A 13,649-nucleotide genomic window follows, 5' to 3' on the forward strand; every position below is an offset into this window, starting at 1 on the left:
GCGGGTGCGTCCCATGTGCACAGATGTGGGCGGGGGGGTGCGTCCCACGCGCACGGATGTGGACCAGGGGTGCGTCCCATGCACACATATGTGGACAGGGGGAGGGGTGAGTCCCATGCACACTGACGTGGACCAGGGGTGCGTCCCATGCACACATATGTGGACTGGGGGAGGGGTGAGTCCCATGCACACTGACGTGGACTGGGGGTGCGTCCCATGCACACAGATGTGGACTGGGGGAGGGGTGAGTCCCATGCGCACGGACGTGGGCCAGGGGGTGCATCCATCTGCAGGTCAGTTTGGGGATGTTGGATGTCTTCATTGCCTGAAGTCCGGGAACACGACGTCTATTTACTTGGGGATCCTTGGATTTCCTTCCTCGCCATTGGTGGTCTCCCCCACACACAGCGTGCGTGCATTCAACCCCTCCTTTCTCATGTCTTTGTCACATCATTGTAAGTATTACTTTTTAAATGTCAAGTTCAAATTTTTCACGGTTAACATTGGAAAAACAATTGCTTTTGCTAAGCTCACTCGTTAGTTCTAGGAACTTCTGTTCTAGATCCTTTGAGATCTCCTAAGTAGATTTTCATGTCATCTGTGACTAGAAAAAAGTTTGTCTTCTGTTCCGGTCTGCATCCCGTTTCCTCCTGTCTCACCGCACGTGGTGTCAGAAAAGGGCCGCGAGGTGGACACCTGGTCCTGCCCCGGCCGCAGGAGGCACGTGCTCAGCCTGCAGTGACAGTCCTACTTTGTAGCACTAGAAGGGCCTGTGGTAGCTCAGTCTGGTTCCTTCAAAAGTCACGTTTAGAAAAAAAGAATAAAGCAAACAGACATGTAATCTAATTGGTAACATGAATCAAGCCACTGTTTTCTAGCGGAGCGCTTGCAGGTTTGCTGGGTGTGTGGTGCGTAGAGCCCGCTCCCGCCCTGACCCCATCACGGTGGCCTTGGGAAAGGAGTTGGGGGTATACGGGGCTCAGGGAGCTTCGGCTCGCGGACTTGACTTGGGCGGTGTATTCACAGAAGCTTCAACTAACAGATGTGGGTTTCAACTTGACTGTAAGTTCATTCATACCAAAGAGGTTGAAACAGTGTATTTGATTTTGTGATTATCCTTAAAATTATGCATATTCTTTGAGCCACTGAATTTTGTCTCTGAAATCTGATTTAGAATTAAGTTAACTTAATGTTTTGAACTATTAAAACCTAAAACACAAATGACATAAAACGGATCTTTCTCTCTGCAGCCATTTAGAGAAAGCAAAGGCCTTTGTAATGAGTAGATTTTCCCTGCATGTGGGCACAATTAGAGATCATAAATGTAATGTTTAAATTCACTGAAAGTAGTTTTGCTGTGTACTCACTGGTGCTTGCAAATTGGGTCAAGAGAAATGGAGGAGTCTCTCATCCGTCCACATTAACGCGTGAAAATCTTTTCTGCCTTTTGGATGAGCAACACCCACCTGGATGGAAAGCATGGCACGACCTCATCACCTCTGACCCGTACTGGGCACGGGCGGAGGCTCACAGCCCACCCCCGGCGTCCCCGGTCCGTGCGCACCGCCCGAACACAGTGCGGTCGCTCCTCATGGCTCTGGGGGCCGGAAGTCTGAGACCGAGGCGCCGCAGGGTCGGATCGCAGGGAGGATCCGTGTCCTGGTCCACAGACGGGTCTTCTCCCGTGTCCTCGCGGGGTAGAGGAGGCGAGGGATGCCTGTGGGGCCTCCTGGGTGAGGGTACTGACGCCCCTCTGAGAGTTCTGCAGTCATGACGTCAGCCCCTCCCAGAGGCGTGGCTTCCTGACACCAGCACCGTGGGGGTCACATGATAAACTTACACATTTTAGGGGGACACAACATGCAAAAACAACCAGAAAGCAACTAGTCTATTTTCTAGATGGGACAGACTTTTAGTAAGCAAGGCTGCACTTCATCTTCCATTAGAAAATCATCTATGTTTTTGTAAATATTTAGGTACACAAATGTCCCCAAAGCACACAGGACCATTGTAGAGTGGGTTCATTTTCCATCCGGAATGGCCCAGACCGGACCCTGTCCACACCACCTCCTGCTCCTGGCTGGCGCGGGGCGCCAGGGGAAGCAGAAGCGGCCCCGCCAGCAGGTGCAGGGGTAAGCCGGGGGAGGCTCTTACCTATTTTCTCCACGGGCGTGTTCAGAGGAAGGAAGCCTTGTCTCAAAAGCTGGTCCATCATTTCCTCGTCGTCCGCCTGGATTTCTGAGACCATGTTACAAGGAATCAGGCCGAGCCGGGCACAGGTCTCCCCACGGTAGAAGCCGTCTGCGTCTTTGTCGCCATAGACCTGCAGCCGGTGCGAAGGGCCAGTATGATTGCCGGGTCGCAAGCGCATCAGCTCTGCCGGCGCGGAGCCGCGTGTCATCACAATGTGTGGGAAGAGCCCCATGGTCACCAACACGCGCCCTGCAGACGTGCACATCTGCCCCTCCACCCACGCAGCCACACCTGAGAACCAGCTTCTGCCCCGGGGTCTGGACAACCCGCTGGTCTCCCCATCAGGGCTCTGGCTTCACTTTGCTGGGTGTGTGTGACGAGATCCCACCCAACAGAGGGGACTTTGAGACTCCACCTAGCGGTGTCGCCGTCCATAGCAAAGGGCTTCCTCCGATAGACGGAGGGCCAGGCTCTCTCTCAGGTTCCTACTTCAGACTCACAAGGTCCCTCCTCTCTGCTGGTCCGAAGGCTGAATATATAAAGCAACAGAACGAGCCTGCCCTTGGGACAAGCTCAGGACCTACAGTACGGTGACAGCACCCCCCCTACCCTGGGTGCCCCACCTGCCCGGCAGCCCCCAGCCCGGCCCCCACCTTGATGATCTGTCCTTCCTTAAAAGGAAGCTCTTCTTCGGCAGCATCTGGATTCGGGGACATGGTGAGGGGGTCATAGTCAAAAAGCGCCACAAAGATCCGGGCTGGGAGCTCTTCGGCACCTGGGTCGGTCTCTGACTCTTCGTAGAAGTCTGGAGAAAGGCGGTCGCGCTCACTGTACTCGTCTGGGAGCATGTGGGGACAAAGGCAGAGGGCTGGGTGATTCCCGGACTTAGAGACGTGTGCTATTGTAGGAAGTGTGGTTTAGAAGATGGGATGGTGGAGGCACGGTAACTTCTGTCTTTAAAATAAATTTGTGGTCAATATGCAGATCGACACAGATGGGTTTGAAAAGCCAGCAGCTGTCATGGAACTCGAGTGTGGGACAGGCCATCCGCTGCGGAGCAGAGCCGGTGGGACGGGCCCCACCCCCACCCCCACCCGGTCACCGAAAAGCATTTGCATGTGAGTCAAAGTTTGGGGTACTTCACCGAGCTGCTCACTTAGCTCTAAATACTTAAGTGGTGACAAATGAATTCTTCACGTATTTATTTGTCAGACTGAGCGAGAGAGAGAGAGCGAGCGAGCACAAGCAGGGGGAGGGGCAGAGGGAGAGACAGGCTCCCCGCTGAGCAGGGAGCCCGATCCTGGACTCCATATCAGAACCCTGAGATCATGACCTGAGTCAAAGGGACCTCCGGGGAGGTCACAGTCCCCTGGTCAGAATGGGATCTCCTCGAGTGGGGCACCTCACGTGGAGCAAAGACCAGCCATGATCCAGCGAGAAACCGCACCCAACTCCATCCTCCTGCGAGTCATGGATCAGTGTCAGGAGGCCTGCCTCACTGATTGTAAGGTCGAGAATTTACTACATCCAGACCAACATACTTTTCCTCTTTTTAAATCTTTTTAAGTCACTGTTTTCTTAGTTTAGGACACCTAGAGAATATGAAAAGGTACAGTATTTTTATTCAATTGTGAATGCATTGCTTCTTAAAAATCTATTCGGGGGGGTGCCTGAATGGTTCAGTCGGTTAATATCTGACTCTTGATTTTGGCTCCGGTCGTGATCTCAGGGTCGTGAGATCAAGCCCCACGTTGGGCTCTGCACCGGGCATGGAGCCTGCTTCAGATTCTCTCTCCCTCTGTCCCTCCCCTGCTCATGCTCTCTCTCTCTCAAATAATAATAATAATAATTAAAAATATATTTAGGGAGTATACGGTCTACAGAGTTAAGTTCCTCTGGAAAAGAAAATGAATGCTTTTGTTGTGGAGCAGATTCCTAAAACAATCACTGATATTTGCACAAGAAAAATGGAAGTAAATTGGGACGAGGGGAAGAGTCTGTTTGCACGTCACTGACCGTTCCCAGGGGTCACTGGCTGCTGCTGAGCACATTCCACTTTTGTCCTTTGAAACGCTAATAGGTGCTTCTGTGTGTGTGTAGGAATCAAAGCATTTGATATTAATCATGCTTTTTTGTGCTTTCTTGCACTGCTACATAAGAAGTCAGGTACAATTAAACCAAATCCATTATGGATTATTTAGCACTTTTTTGAGTTGCATTAAGAGGCTTTTTTGTTGTTGTTGTTAAAACATTAGCATTACTCTCTTTTTGCTAATTTAACTAGTGTTTTACTAAGATGAAAACACACGTGCAGCCTTTTGATTTCTTTATGGTAAGACACACCCAATCAAAGGCCTGTCAGAGGCTCCCCGAGGTTGGGGTCAGCTGGCAAGACCTGGAGGTGCCCGTGTCTCCCCTTTGCCTCTGCGCCCACCAGGCCATTTGCAGCCCCTCCCATAGCCGGTCCCTCTGAGTCCCAGGAGACCGGGGATGGAGCCTCTGCAGAGCCCCAGTGCCCTCGCGGCTAACGCTTCAACCACGTGCACTGCAGTTCACGCCATGAGCCAGGCTGTGGGCTTCACGCATGACAGCAACAGTCCAAAGGAGATTCAGAAACCCGCTTCCACAACAGAGAAGACCTGAGTCTGGGCCGCACACCAGCCCCGCCCCACCTCGTTTCTAAAGACAGCCAGTCCCCCCAAGCCCTGCACCTTCTATGCCAGGAGCACCCCTCAGGCTCGGGAGTGACACACGGATCATGTGAATGTGGCATCAGGTTTAGAGCCCCCGAAACTACCCGGGCTCTGCATGATGTAACCTGCCAGGGGACCCGTAATGGGAGACCAGCGTTCACCAGTGGGACTCTGCGTACTTTGTCATTTTTCAGTGAACTGAAGACTCTTTTTTTAAGGATCTTGAGTATTCTATGACATTTTTACTGATCAATAAAAACATCCTAAAACTGTAAAGGTAGAAGAGGAAATTTTTTTCTCCATTGTCTGGACTCTAAAGAGAAGAAAAGTCTGGAAGAAGGACAGTAGTTTAGAGGGTCTGTTTTGCGTCATCCCGTCTGTCTGTCCTGTTAGTTGACGTGAACGGAGGCGACTGTCTCCTAAACCTAGGCTGTGTGGCTGTGACGAGTGCAGCAGGTGTCCGGAGGCCCTAAGCTGCCTCCCTGGAGCCCCGGGTCAGTCTGTTGTACACCTGCCCCCTTCCCAGCTCTGCCTGCCTTGTTTTCACGCGTGCGTGCCTTTTCACAAAAGGCCCGTTTGTTTGGGCTGATTACCAAGTTCCATTATCTTGTGTGAATACCTTTTGGAATTGTTTTTGCCACGACTCATTCCAGTGGAATGAGCAAACCTTCAACCACCACCCCCTTCCCCACCAGGTCAGTCACAGGGACTGAAATGATAGCTTTCAGCAAGACTGGCTCAATCCCAAAAAGGAATGAAGGGAATGGGCACAGAATGCCAGAGGAGGGCTCATGAGCAAGGAGGTGAGCCCAGGGAGGGCAGCCCACGCTCCAGAGGCCACATCAGGCCTCGTGGGGTTTCCCGTCACACTGAGCCCCGCTGCCAAAGCACTTGATGCATGCAGAGAACTCTCCGTTACTCAGGCTTACGTAGGTGTTTGCAGTTTGGCTGCCATTCCTGCTTCTTTGACCACGAGCATCTCATGAGAGCACAAGCCGGGATGTGGAGAAGCAGCACCCTGCACTCTCTCCAGGCCTCTCCAGGAAAGAAAAAAATCGGTAGGGAGAAGATTGACATAAAAAGCCAATATGATATTTGAGAATACTTACAAATAGAGTTCATTTCTCTTATGCCTCTTTCTGCCTTCTTTTTGCCATAAGTAATGGAGAGTTTTCTGTACGTGGTTGAAAATGCTACTCCTAATAAGTTTGTAAACACATTCAGATCAAGGATTGAGCAGCCATGTGCTTTGGGGTCGGAAGAGAGAGAAAGGTGTCAGCCAGGCCCACTAACCGATGGACGGGACCATCATTGGCCGGGACCGCTGAGGACCAGCACTGCCATGGGAGAACCTTCGGCCCACGTGATCCACCCTGTCAGCCCGTCCTGCAGACACCGGGTTTCCTAAAATCTGAAGACACAACAACACAGTCATAAGTCTCGCCAGCCTTGGGAAACAAGAGAATTAAGTTAGCCAAATCAATTCAACTTAGAAGCAGAAGCTCTAAAGGCAACTAAACTTAGCTTTTAACTGAAAGGTTAGCTGAATAACCTGGAAGAGAAAAAGGCTGCTCACCCCAGCCACCCTGCCTTCCACACCAGAGTTGTTTTTCGACACACAGAGGGGAGTGGGGGCAAGAAGGGTCTCCTTGGGAGGCACTGTTCTCTGCAGCTCCTGCTGCCAAAGCCAAATTCTTGGAACCAGAGTGAGTGGCTCAAACCCAGCTCGTCACAGCTCCAGCACCTCTGAGCACAGAGGACCCTCAGCTAGTCTCAGGACAGCCTGCCCTCCTGCAGCCCTCACAGACGTGGCGGGGGGTGGTCTGCACTTCCAAAATCCCGCCTGGGCACAGTTGTGTGTGCGGTTACCAGAAACTCAAAGACAGAAGTTTCTGTGCATTACCAGCTTTGAAACTCACGGCAACATCTTGGCCCTAATCCGAAGACACCAATTCTCAGGGCTGACTCGGAAGGATTTCCTTTATGGACGGGTTTGCTTCTAATTTGCACTAACGGTCAGAATCATACAAGAGAATCACAGCAACACCTCCAGCTCACTGGTAAGTAGTTGGAGTCGGAAAGTTCTCAGGGGCACAGGGAATGAACGGTGGTCAGAGAGTCCCGGTGATTAGATGGCTTGTTACAGGTGGGGGACAGGGTGTGGGCCGCAGGTGGCAGGTGACTCAGTGGGGGCCAGGTCGGTGCCCTCGTGTGGACAGACCACAACTGCGCGGGCTCAGAACCAAGGCCTGGTGCCCCCAGCGGCTCACCTATGCTTTCATGGAAAAGTTCAGCATGGTGGGAGCAAATGTTCTGGAAAGGGGACACAATATAGAGATGAATGAAGCCGAATGAAACCCTACTCTGGACAAACTACTAACAAGCCTGGAACACAAGGCAGGGGGATGCATCTAGAGCTGATGGTGGAAAATTCATTCTGAAAACTGCCCCCTGGAAAGAAAGGGGAAGGAAAAGAAAAAACTACTTTGGAAACAATATATAAAAATGGATGTCTTCAATAATTGCTCCTCCTTGTTTTTTTCCAGTTACGAATGAAGACCAAACACACCAGCAAAACCCAAACCCATAGCCATAGTCAGGAAACACCCTTGACGGTGCGGGTGGTGGTCGTAACAGGTCCCCGGGGGTTTGTTTTGAAAAGATACGTGTTGCCAAACTTTTGGATCATCATAGTTCAGCTAACCCTTAATTAAAATTTAGATTCAGTTGTCCTTTAATTAAAGCAGCCATAATCGTCGCTGATTCTGTGGGGTGGGGGTCAGTATTCTAAAGCAAAGTAAAGGGGTCGTCAGCATGGTCAAAGGTCGGGAAGCAATGGGACTTAAACCAAAATGCATGGAAGTGAAAGACAGCCAGCAGAGAGGCTCCCCAGGGATGGACACCAACAGAAAAAAAAATCAGGGCAAAGAATGAAAATGGATTGGTTTGGCAAGCAGATGTGAGAAGTTGACTGCACACACCACAGGGCCTTCTGCCACCCGGGGAGGTGCCTCTGGGGCAGTGGCCCTACTGTTGGGCATGTTTATGCTTTTCTTCCAGACATCCCGCGGGCCTTGGTGCCCCGGGGGCTCCTCCCAGTCATACTTCCCGGGGGCGGATCTCTCTGGGCTCGGGTGGGCGTCATGGCTCCTGAGGACGTCGCTGGGGTCCACTTGCTCCCCAAAGTCCTCCTCGATGCTGCTCTGCCGGGTCAGCGTCCGCCGCCGGGCCAGCAGCGGCCTCAGGCTTCTCCTACAGGGACAGTGCCCAGGGCCCAGGCTGCACCTGGCCGTGCTCCTGAAGCTGAAACACAGCTCCTCCTCACTCCCACAGTCCAGGCCACTGTCCGGGCTCCTGCTGGCCGCACGGCTGGACCGACAGCCTCTGTCCTGCAGAGCGAAGTCTTCCGCACCGGGGCCGACAGCCGGGCCCCGGGGCTCGCCTGGGAGCCAGGAGGCCTGCAAGGCCTGGTCCCCATCGTGGGCCCGGACCCTGGCCGAGTACCCTAAGCCCTGTTTGTGCAAGAGCTCGAGGTGCTCTCCCTCCTCGGCTACTTCGGGGATACTGAACAGCCTCGAACTATGCGGGGTCTGGTGGGGGTGCTCAGGCCGCTCCAGGAAGGCCCCCTCGGTGCTGCTACTCTGAGAGCACTCCTTAAGGGGGTGGTGTGTTAACAGGGAGTGTGACCAAAGTGACATGGGGGGAGGAAAGAAAATAGACAGAATTAGTCTCAGAGGCCATGAGGGGCAGCAAGCATGCGTGTACTCGTGGGGGCGAAAGGCATGCTCTGGCCGGGCTCTGAAATGAGAACACAAGGTTAACGGATGGTGCGTGGTGCGGGGCAGGGGGGGAGGCGCGCCGGGCCAGGGTCCTAGCCTGGAGCAGGCGGCACACGCAGCGCAGGGGAGGCGGGCCGCGGGGCGTGGCTGGGGACAGCGGGCAGCCAGGGGGCGTGGCCCTGGGAGGCCTGCCACGGAGCTCAGAGGGCGGCGGGAGGGGAGGGGCGGGGGTCTGTGCGGCGGAGGCGGACCCCACGGAGGCCCCGCCCACCACTGCCGGCCACCCTCCCCACCTCCAGCAGCGCTTTGCTCTGGACTGAACTCGCGTGCCTGAGACAGCCCGGCCTTGGCGCTTGGGCGCCTTCCGGCTCCGGGCTGTGCGCTGTGCACAGCCGAGCTCCGTCCGTATCTGCAGAGGACCTGGTCGGCCTGGCTCTCTGGATCCCAGCCCGGAGTGCGTGGGGAGCTGCGTCCCGCCATCCTGGGCCCGCCTGGCACAGCGCCCTCCCGGGGCTGCCCCAGGCTGGAGGTGCCTAGCCACTGTGTCCCCACCCGAAGTCGCTGCGCACAGGTTCTCTCTGCTGGGGCATCCTCCACGCCAGCTGAGCGGCGAGCGCCCCCGGACTGCCTCTCCAGACAAGGCCCTTCCTCCCTGGGCCCCGCATGGGGCTCTGCAAGCTGGGGACCCTGGTGCGTTTACTCCAGAGGGCCCAGGAGCTCAGTGTGGGTGGTGAGGGCCTGGGCCAGTGCCCTGGCCTCTGACCCAACCCCTCCCCTTTGCTAACCTGACACCTGCGTGTTTGTGAGCGTGAAGAAGGGGTCTAATCTGGTGGCTCCTGGGGCGGGGCTGGTCTGGGGGAAGCTGGCTCAGTTGTAGGGAACTGTCGTGATGCCAGATCCCCAAACTGTCGGACTTTCTAAAGAACTCAGAAGTCTAGGCCAGCCTATAAAATCTCCTGATTTAAAAAAACAGATGGGACAGCACTGTGGGCAAAGCAAAGTAAGCCTCTCCGCCCACTGTCAGCTCCCAGGGGCTCTCCCAGGGGCTCCCCCAAGAGGCCCCCCTGGCTGGCGGGGGCAGCACCAGGCTGTGGGCTTTTATACCCAACTTGCTGCTCTCCAGACCTCCTCCCAGGGAGAGAAGGCAAACTTCTGCTTCTTTGCTAAACTATCTGCAGGAAGTGCCACCCTAGGAGCTTTCTCCATCAGAAAGAGAAGCGTCACGGAAAAACAGATCCAGGCTTTGCCCAGCCCACCCGTGAGCACCTGCAGGCAAACACGGGGAGTCGGGGGGCATCAGATGGGACCGGGCAAGGCCTGGGCTCTGCCTCCCTCAAGGAAGGTTACTGGGAGTCCCGCAGACCAGTGAGGCCTTGGGAGCTGGCAGCAGGCTCGGGAGGAGCCCCCAGGAGCGGCAGGCGCTGACACTATGCAGAACCTGCCCAGGACCCCAGCGTGTGCCCTGGTGACAGAGTATCTCCGAGGCCCTACCAGGGCCCCCTGCTGGGAGAACATCGGAGTCTTGTCTGTGCAAGGCGGCAGTGAGCTGGCAGCCGGGGCTGGATGTTGCCTTCTATCTACCATCACAATGCATGCCCATGTCCCAGAGAGATTCCACGGTGGGGTGCTTTATCCCCCCGTAGAATTTTCCTCTTTGTGGCCTTTTTCATTGGCAAAGCCCACAAGGGTCCTAGCAGCCATCCAGCGCTTTGTGTGTCTCCCCCATGGGGGCTGGGAACGGCTGGAGGATGGCGGCCACACTGCTCAGGCTCAGGGCCCACCGTGGGAGCGAAGGCCCGAGGAGGCAGGGAGCGTGCGGGCACGCACATGAGGGAGAGCCTCCTACTTGGCTCTTCGGAGGCCTCAGGCTCAGGTTCCCCATGAAGCCCCTCACCGGCGGCCACACCAGAGGTGGGGGCAGAGGATGTGGGGCTCTGGGGGAGGTGTCTGCGAAGGGGCCTGTGTGTGGACCCCATGTTGCCCCTGACACCCCACCCCCCTCTGGCTTCCATGTCCCCTGGAGCACTGATCGCCCCAGCTTCTTCCTTGCATGTAAATGCAGAATCCCTACCGGCCCGCTCCTCCCCAGCCCCTAGTGCAGCTCGAGGCCGACTCTCCAGCTGCCGGCTCCGCGATCAGCACTTACGGCCCGTGGGGGGGGGGCTTCCCTGTTCTGGGTCTTCACTCAATTCCTGGCACTGAGCTGGGCAGCCCGAGGGTGCCAAACAGGCTCTCCCGAACCCCGCCTCCTGGACTTTTGGGCCAAGTGCAGGACAGGAGGTGGGAGGAGTTTCCGAACACACAAACTCAACAGTGAGGAAGAGGCCGAGCCAAACCCACGGGCTCCCCCCAGCAGGGCGAGGCCGTCCGGAGCCGCCAGCAGCCCCGGCAGAGGGACAGGGAAGGGGAGCTCCAGGCCACGTGGCAGGAGCCGGTGACCCTGGGCCACTGACCTTGAGGGCGTTGTGGGATGTGCCGCTGGGTCTCCTCCTGCCCCCGTCCTCCAGCTGCATCTCAGAGTAGAGCTCCTCCTCGTCCTCCTCCATGATGTCCGAGAGGTCAGAGCCCCGGCTGCTCTCCGTATGGTACTCGTCGCCGTGGCAGGAGTGTGGCTGGGGGCCAAGAGAAGGGACACTGTGGGGGCCCGTGGTCTGGGGGCCACCCAGGCCCTCCTTGCCTCCCTTCCCCTGCTCTGCATGCTTGCGAGCCCCAGGCTCGTGCATGTGCCCCTCTGTGCATGTGTGCGTGAGAGTGCACATGTGTGCATGTGAGTGCATGTGTCTGCGTGCATGTGTGCATGTGTGCATGAGTGCACGTGTGCGTGTGTGGTGCACACGTCTGTGCATGCATGTGTGCGAGAGCGCATATGTGTGCATGTGTGCGTGTGAGTGCGCATCTGTGTGCGTGTCTGCGTGCATGTGTACGTGAGTGCGCATGTGTGTGTGTGTGCATGTGTGTGCATGCAAGTTGCCCCCATCCGTGGTGAGGAAGGCCTGGACGTCCCCATCCTGTCAAGCTCAGGGAGCCAGAAGAGCACAGAGGGCCAGCCCAGGTCTGCTAGCTCTGAGCTGGCAGGAACTGGGGGAGACCCTCACAGGCTCAGGCACACCACACGTGTGCAACAGAGAGCAGGAGGGTGGGAAAGTGCGTGTATGTGCGCCACATAAAAGCATTTAAGATTCTTACAAATACGGTGTCGTCTAACACACACGCACACCCTGTGTTGTCTGGAGAATAGCTGGTCCGGGCAGGAGGTGAGCCCCGCACACAGGTGGGCCTCACGCTGGGCCCAGCTCGCTCATGGACACCTGACAGAGCCTGTGTGTGGGCTCCGTCCAAACATCCTGTAGGATGAAGGGTGCGCATGATATTGTGCTTGCACACACAGACATGGACAGCCCTGGCCGGGCACCATGATGCCCGGCCGCTGCAGCTTGGCACCACACTCACTCACAGTGTCTGCATTCAGTATCTCGAGTATTTAAAGCAAAAATACGGAAGGTTGCCACAACCCAAACCTCACACCCTGGCGAGCTCATATTTAGGACCACGTTCTGTTTTGCTAGATGGTGTTGATTGAACAGTTTATTTTCCTGGTGGGCAATAAGACAAATGAATTTAATAGCAGCCCATGACACATTTATTAAAAATACTCCAGTTTTTGATTACTAGCCCAGATAAAGACGTGTAAGCACTTCTGGCCACATGAAGTTCGAGGCCGGCTGGAGGCAGGAGGCTCTGCATGCCTTGTGGGGAGAAGGGGCCAGGAAGGTTCTCAGCCTGAGCCTCTGTGGCCTTGGGGTGGGCCTGGCTCCAGCTGTAATTCTTTCACTCAGTGGCCAAGTAGAAGACATACAATACACAAAGGAGTTAAACAAGGGAGTTTAAATACACAAAGACTAGGCTGCTTTTAAGGTGGTCTTCCCCGGGCGTCCAGGAAACTCCCTTGCACGAGGATACAGTCTCATCTGATTCCAACCCACTGATGTCAGAATAAACTCATGGAATGGAAGCAGGGGTCTGTCACTAGCCAAATACATCACTGATAAGCCATTGATAGGAATCCTATTCCTCTCTTGGTACTGGGCATGTGGCCCCAGTCTGCCCAGTGAGAGGTAGCAGCAAGTCTGATGGAGCTTCTGGAAAAGACTTTTCTCCCCGTTAAGAGAAAAGTGCCTGAAATGCAAGCCCCCTCTTTTTTTCATCCATCTCTTCCTTCCTTCTTGGGGTGCTGTCACATGATGGTGTGATTATTGGAGCTATGGCAGCCACTTTGCAACCAAGAGGAAGGCCAAAAGCATGGAAGATTCAGAAGCCAGAGCCCAGACACACTGGACAGCAGAATCAGTCTGGCAACGTCCTCCTGAGGCTCCCTGTAATCATGGGTGGTGAAATGTCTTCACCATCTTTGTCATTATTAGGTGGGTATTCCGTGTCTTATGTTAAAATGAGTACAAGTAGAACTATTCTAATCTTGCAGACAAAGAGTCTGATGGCTGGAGGAGCTGGGCAACCTGCCTGCAGAGCTACGGCTGAGCAGCGGCAGGGCCAGGATGTGACCGAGTGTGTGAGTCTGACGCCCCCGAGGCCATGACGCTGCCCTGTCTCTCAGGCGTGGCAGGTGTCCTGTGACCCGCTGTCTGCCGTGTCTTTGTGCCCTGACACCCCCGGATTGCCCGACTCTCCAGCCCTTCCTGTCTCTTGTCCAGACAGTCAGGGCTGCTTCCGTTAGAGTGCATGTGATCAGAACCTGGAGCCACAAGCCAGGCGGAGCGCATCTGTGGCGCAGGGGCCTGGGCTGGGAGGGGAGCACTGACGGCTTGTGCTCTGGGTGTAGGATGCGAATCCTGTGTTTTGGGCTTTCCCGTGATGCCTGGCACATACCAGGTGCCCAACAAACATTAGTCTGATTAAGGAAAGTGGATGAACAAACGGTGGGCTCTGCCTAAATTAACCAGGTGGTCACCTGTAGGTTTACCTGACC

The 13,649-nt window shown here is 55.3% G+C and overlaps 1 protein-coding gene across 10 annotated transcripts in view; it reads right to left on the reverse strand.

Moving 5' to 3' along the window:
* The window catches only part of RIMBP2 (RIMS binding protein 2), a 162,651-nt gene that overhangs the window by 9,676 nt on the left and 139,326 nt on the right, over window positions 1-13,649 (reverse strand). For 5 of the 10 annotated variants that reach the window (XM_028089021.2, XM_028089019.2, XM_028089024.2 and 2 more), the window contains 4 exons: window positions 11,119-11,277; window positions 6,180-6,297; window positions 2,847-3,031; window positions 2,155-2,323 (listed from right to left, as the gene is read on the reverse strand). In XM_028089021.2, the coding sequence (XP_027944822.1) occupies window positions 2,155-2,323; window positions 2,847-3,031; window positions 6,180-6,297; window positions 11,119-11,277 (631 nt within the window). Of the gene's footprint in view, window positions 1-2,154; window positions 2,324-2,846; window positions 3,032-6,179; window positions 6,298-7,858; window positions 8,540-11,118; window positions 11,278-13,649 lie in introns of all 10 variants that reach the window. The other 5 variants (XM_088019316.1, XM_088019314.1, XM_088019313.1 and 2 more) reach the window with 2 other exon arrangements.

Source organism: Eumetopias jubatus, unplaced genomic scaffold (genome assembly GCF_037043125.1).
Source record: "Eumetopias jubatus isolate StellerSeaLion01/CBP00866 unplaced genomic scaffold, mEumJub1_p1.0 scaffold_16, whole genome shotgun sequence".
Taxonomy (NCBI): Eukaryota; Metazoa; Chordata; class Mammalia; order Carnivora; family Otariidae; genus Eumetopias; species Eumetopias jubatus.